The sequence below is a fragment of the Lipotes vexillifer genome, unplaced genomic scaffold (assembly GCF_000442215.2).
Source record: "Lipotes vexillifer unplaced genomic scaffold, Lipotes_vexillifer_v1.1 scaffold2083, whole genome shotgun sequence".
NCBI lineage: Eukaryota > Metazoa > Chordata > Mammalia > Artiodactyla > Lipotidae > Lipotes > Lipotes vexillifer.
This window is the reverse complement of record NW_006797716.1, coordinates 398,756-404,755: the sequence shown is the minus strand read 5'-3', so window position 1 is coordinate 404,755 and position 6,000 is coordinate 398,756. Positions and strand designations below refer to the sequence as shown.

Below are 6,000 nucleotides of genomic sequence, written 5' to 3'. Positions count from 1 at the left end.
TTTTTTTTTTTTTTTTTTTTTGCGGTACCCGGGCCTCTTACTGTTGTGGCCTCTCCCGTTGCAGAGCACAGGCTCCGGACGCGCGCAGGCTCAGCGGCCATGGCTCACGGGCCCAGCTGCTCTGCGGCATGTGGGATCTTTCTGGACCAGGGCATGAACCCGGGTCCCCTGCATCGGCAGGCGGACTCTCAACCACTGCATCACCAGGGAAGACCTGTTGTTTGCTTTTGAACAAACAGGATGCACTGTAGTGAAAAGGGTAGACTTTGGAGTCAGTCTGGTTCAAATCATAGCTCCACTTATTACATGGTAGTCTCTGGGAAAATTACTCTCTTTTCTCAGTTTCCTTATCTGGAAAATGGGGATAAGAATCTTTAAAGGGCAGAATAGTGGTAGAGATCAAATGAGAAAACTAAAGTAAGAACATATCTTAATAATGTCTGCCTCCAAGAAACAAAGGCAAAAAAAAAAAAGTAATTTTGGGGTACCTACTATCAGCCAAATGCTATACTAAAGAGTATAATGGTGAATAGGACAGCGTTCCTTGAAAACATGTACTTATTAATAATGTCTGTGGAATCCATTCTTGTTAAAAAAAAAAACACCCAATAATAACAGGTGGGTCAGGATAAAAATCAAGTATAATGAAAATATCAAAAAAAGAAAGGTATAATAAAATGACTAGGGACTTTCAAGTCTCCACGTTTTTTTCAGCATAGTGATCTGTCATTATACGTTTGGTGACATGGTCTTAAATAAATATCATTTGAAAATGCCTCTACATAAATTATTTCTATATGCTTTAGAGTATTTCATGCTATATTTGAATTACTTATACACAAATGCCATATCAAGAGATAATAATAGTACAAACCTACATCACAGGTTGTTGTGAACATTGAATGAGTTATAGAAAGCAATGAAAACAATGCCTGGCCCAAGTAAACGCTGATAAATATTGAATATTATTATTATAACAATGAAACAATAAACCTTCATGATTTAGAATAGCAATAACTCTCAGAACTGAGAGGTATAAAATAACCAGAAATCCACAAGGTGGCTCTCAAGGCTTGGCTTTTAAACACAATAGAGCTGCTTTGTATTTCCAAAGAAATGAAACAAGACCTTTCATAATTCACCATTATGAATGCTGACCTGACTTTTCAAAGACTCTCACAAATTCATAATTAATAAATAACTGGAAGAATACAAAGCTGCATAATAGGTGGTATGTAATAGAAAACTTTATAAAACAAAAATGAAAAAAATGAATAAACTTTGTAGCTACACTGAAAGAGAATCTGACATTCAAAACAACCTGCATCAGATTATCATAGTCAGAATTTAAAATATCAATATGAAATGGTGATATTTACAGCACAACCCGAATAACTAAATACATTTTACTAAGATGGTAAATGTGAAGGTGCAGAGCACAATGCCTGGCAGCTGTTCAGCAAATATCAGTTAAATCTTAAGTTATGCATATAAAATATTTTGAAGATACTATCATTTTATGTCTATAGTTTTTTTATTTAAAAATTTATTTTTATAGCTTTATATCAGGGCAAAATTTTCTGCAAAGGGACAGAGTACTTTAGGCTTTGTGAGCCATATAATCCCGGCAGCAAGTACTCAATTCTTCCCTTGTGTGTAAAGAAGCAGCCACAGAAGACAAAGGAAGGGCTCTGACGGTTTTCTAATAAAACTAATTACAAAAACAGGTTGCCACCTTTGGCCCTCGGGCTGTAGTCTGCCCACTCTTGTTCTAAATCATTACTTGATACAATTAAATAAAACCTTTTATAAATATTAGAATACTATCGATACTCAAATTACCTAGAGATGTGCCTCTCAAACTGTAATGTGCATAAATCATCTGGGGGTCAAGCAGAAATGCAGATTATGATGTGTTAAGTCTCAGGTGTGGCCTGAGGTTCTGCGTTTCTAATGAGGACCCAGACTTTTTAGGTCCTTTGAGCATATAGTGAGTGGCAAGGCAGCTGTCCTGAACCTTTTTGGTCTCAAACTTTCACTCTCAAAAAGAGCTTCTGTTTATGTAAATTACATCTGTCCACGTTAACCTTAGAAATTAAAAAAAAAAAAAATTATCTATTATATCTTTAAAAGAACAATAATCCATTAGATGTTAATGTATTTTATAAAATGTAACCATTTTATGCTTTAACTATGGGACTAAACACTACAATTATAATCATATAGAAAAAAGTGATAATTGGACACAACATGCATTCGGATCCTTTGAAAGTCAAGAAAAAAGTCAAAATTATAACATGATAAATCTGTAAAATTAACTTATTGGAAACTGGAAACCATGGCTCTTTCATATATAAAATATCTGGTATATCTGGTACACTATGTGCTTTAGTTCTTGTATTGTGCTGCCATTTGTTCCCTACCTGCTTTTCTGCATGTCCATATTCAGGTCCTTGAGTAGGTAAAAAGTAGGAAATCTGGCCATTATTCTTGGCTCTTTCTATTAGAGACATAGCCGTCCTTACAGTGGCATTTCGAGCATGTACAAACACCATCACCTAAAATAAAGGAAAGCAGTTTATTTAATACTCAAATTCATTAAAAGATGGCTTAATACTAGTCTGGAAATCACCCTATATAAATAACTATTAATTTTTCAAAATAAACCCCCAGTTTATGAATACTTCAACATTTGCTTATTTTAGAACAAAGTATATATAGGATAAAGGCAAGTTAAGTAAAATTCAATAACATAGCTTTATTTATTATTAGCCTATAATTGGCAGAAGTCAGAATGAAATTAATGGATTATATAAAATGTGGAACTTAATTTGTGCATTTCTCTTCTGAAGACATGATTCATTAGCACAATCATATCTTATGAGGACAGAGTATAAAAATATACTAGAGCCTTATTTCTCCACAGTCAATGAAATCGCCAGTATCATAAAGATGTTTAAAGAAACTGGAAACAATAAAGACCACTCTTCCTTGGACAAAATCATGTCTAAGAACAACCATTTAGAATAGAGTTTAGGGGACTGCTGGAGATGAAAAAGCTTCTAGAGAGGTACCTGGAATTTTCTGTTGTGGCAGACCTTCCTGTGGAACTATTCACAAAGTGACTGTGGAAATCTGAAATAGGGGGGAGGTGAGTGTCTGGATGCTTTGTCAAGAGGAGGTGGAAAAAAAGTCCTTCCAGGGACAGTAGTCAGGAAGAACGTGAAGGCAAATGAAGAGAATAAAATCAGGAAGTGACTAGCAGTCTGCATTTGCTGCCTGTCAGGGCCTGCCTTCTCTCCTCCGTGATGTTTCTTCTTTGGTTTCTACCTCCCTGTCCCCTCCCTCCATAGCTCAGCCCCAGCCTTCCCAAAGAGCCATGACTAATTCCTAATTCTTGCCTGTCTTCCCAGTGTCTCTCCATGTTCTTCCGTCAACTGTTTTCCCAGAAGCTGGAACTTTGGTGTTATTTGCAGGCTACACACTTAGAAGGGCACGCAACATTGTTTTTAGTCAGGGAATTAATAGGTTCATGAGAGTTGACCTGAGTAAGACAAGATCATTTTGAGGCCCAGCAAAAGTGAAAAAGGGAAGGAGGCCTGGGCTTTGACCAGAAAGGAGACAGAATGACAAAGATCTAGAGCACATGCTGTATAATTAACTCATAGTAATCTTATAATTAAGCCCATAGTAAACTTGTCAAAGGGAATGTTCCACATATAGGATCTGATAAAATTCATAGTAGAGTAAAACCTCAGATAACCATCATTCAAGAAACTGGAATACTTAACTAATATTCTTTTAGAGCGTATTCAAAGTAAAGGAGAGAAAATAATCTGGAGGAGACCAGAAGTTCCTCAATGAAAATCTCCCAAAGTGCTTAGAGAAAGTAAAACAAGCACTGCAAGTCATCTGGAGAAATGTAACATAAGTTAATCACAGCCTTCGAGGACATAAAGCTTGAGACCTCACACTTTATCAGAGCTCTAACTTATTTTCTGATGCCAATGTGATTTGAAAAGAAATATGATCAAAAGAATATTTCTAAAGAATACGCTACTAAAATTTATTTCAGAGGAGAGTTTCGTGGATACTTAGAAAATTTTTTGTTTTCCTTATTTTCAACCCCCACCCCTGCCAAAAACCAAATCTGCTTTTCACAGCCTCTCTAGCTTTCTGGCGAATCATCTTTACCTCACAGGATGTCAAGAGACTGCCATTTAAGTTCACTGCGATAGTTTCATAATTCCTGACATCAGCTATTTAATACTAAGTTAGATGGAAGATTCTATTAACCATAATGCCTTGCTGAAGCTTCATCAATTCAGAATCTGTCAAATTCTACCATCCTGTCTTTCTACAAGGTAGGGACATTTCAACTACGAGTTTCTTTTTAAAGGGGAAGGCAGATTATTTTCTTTTATATAAAAATAAATTTGATCACACACAAAACCTCATTTACCCCCAACATTAAATTTTAAGAAAAATCTCAATTAAAATGAAGTTATTTATTATTTTATGAATTTATTCATTCATTCAAACGTTTCTGAGCATGCAGTCACTACCAAGCCCTAAGAAAACTGCTGTGAAAAACAGAGACAAGGTCCCTGCCCTCACGGAGATGGGAATCTTGTATGATGGATTAAATAAGCACAAAATAATTTTTACTTAAAATATATTTACTGGACATGTATGTGTGTAAAATACTGTTAGAAGGAGAGATATGAAATGGATAAGACATGGTCCCTTCTTCTATACAATTTAAGGAGGGAGATAAAAGTAGACAAAATTTAGGGAGCTGATCCAAAAGACGGATGGAGTGTGGATAACACAGGAATGCTAAACATGGAGACAGCTGGTCTCCTTCACTCATCCATGCCATGACATTTACACATACCTCCTGCGTGCCAAACAGTGGCCAAAGCACCGGGGATACCATGATGAATATGTTCCAAGGCACCAAATTGGAACTCTACTGTTAACGGCAAGAGAGAATCACTAGGAATCAGCCCTAGCTGGCTGTAGAAGCAGGATGCAGTCTGCATGGAGGAGGCTACATACACTAGTCTAGAGTATTTATTTATCCTTGGTAATTTTAGTGTGTTAGCTTGAAGAAGTATGCTTTCGTTCAAAGTTTCTTACGCTGAGGCCCAGGGACCACTTCATCAGAATTACTGCTGGGGCCCGTTGAAGTAGATTTCTGAGTCCTCCCCTAAAACCAACTGAGTAAAAATATCTAGCAGTGGGGTCTAAAAATTGAATTATTAACGACTATTGAAATCTCCACTGTACTACTGTGTGAAATTAGTTAATGGTTACCACCAACTTAGTTTTCTTCTTCTAAGTTAAAAGAAGTTCAAAAGGAAACATAAATAAAACATATATAATACCACCACTACAAAGATTCCCTAATAACTCATCTTTATTTACCTATACATATGAAACATCAGGGATTATTAAGATATTTTATATAACCACTATAGCCCCAAGATCATTCTCCAGATGGGCTAGGGTTTTATAATACAACCAGATTTCTATTTTCCATAATTTAAATGCCACATTATGTAAATCCCATTAAAATAACAGATATGGAGAACATAAGGGAAAATAAAATATGACCCTAAATCTACATTAATTATTTAAGTCTGACTTGTCAACTTATCACTTTGCAAATTATTTTCTACTGCAGCCAAGAGAAATATTAGTTACAACTAAAGTAGCAATTTCTTTTCAGTAAAGAATCCATCATGTCTTATTCAGTAAAATAAATTCTTTTTCTTATTAAGAATTTTCTGTCTAGAGGCTCCAACAGAGGCCATTACAAGGTTTTGGGTCTCTATAAACATACTTGATTTTATGGTTTATTAATTTGGTTGATTAATTTAAATAGACTTATATAAAAATTATAACTAACAGAGAGGACAGCACTGTTTCATATGGCAGAAATAACTCCAAATTAATCTTAGAAACGCTGTTGGTAACCAAACAGCAGTTAAATGG

The 6,000-nt window shown here is 35.5% G+C and overlaps 1 protein-coding gene across 1 annotated transcript in view; it reads right to left on the bottom strand.

Moving 5' to 3' along the window:
- ASCC3 (activating signal cointegrator 1 complex subunit 3) overlaps positions 1–6,000 on the bottom strand; it is a 317,774-nt gene that overhangs the window by 157,101 nt on the left and 154,673 nt on the right. Inside the window, exon 14 of the mRNA XM_007469886.1 lies at positions 2,424–2,558. Within this exon, the coding sequence (XP_007469948.1) occupies positions 2,424–2,558 (135 nt within the window). The remainder of the gene's footprint in view (positions 1–2,423; positions 2,559–6,000) is intronic.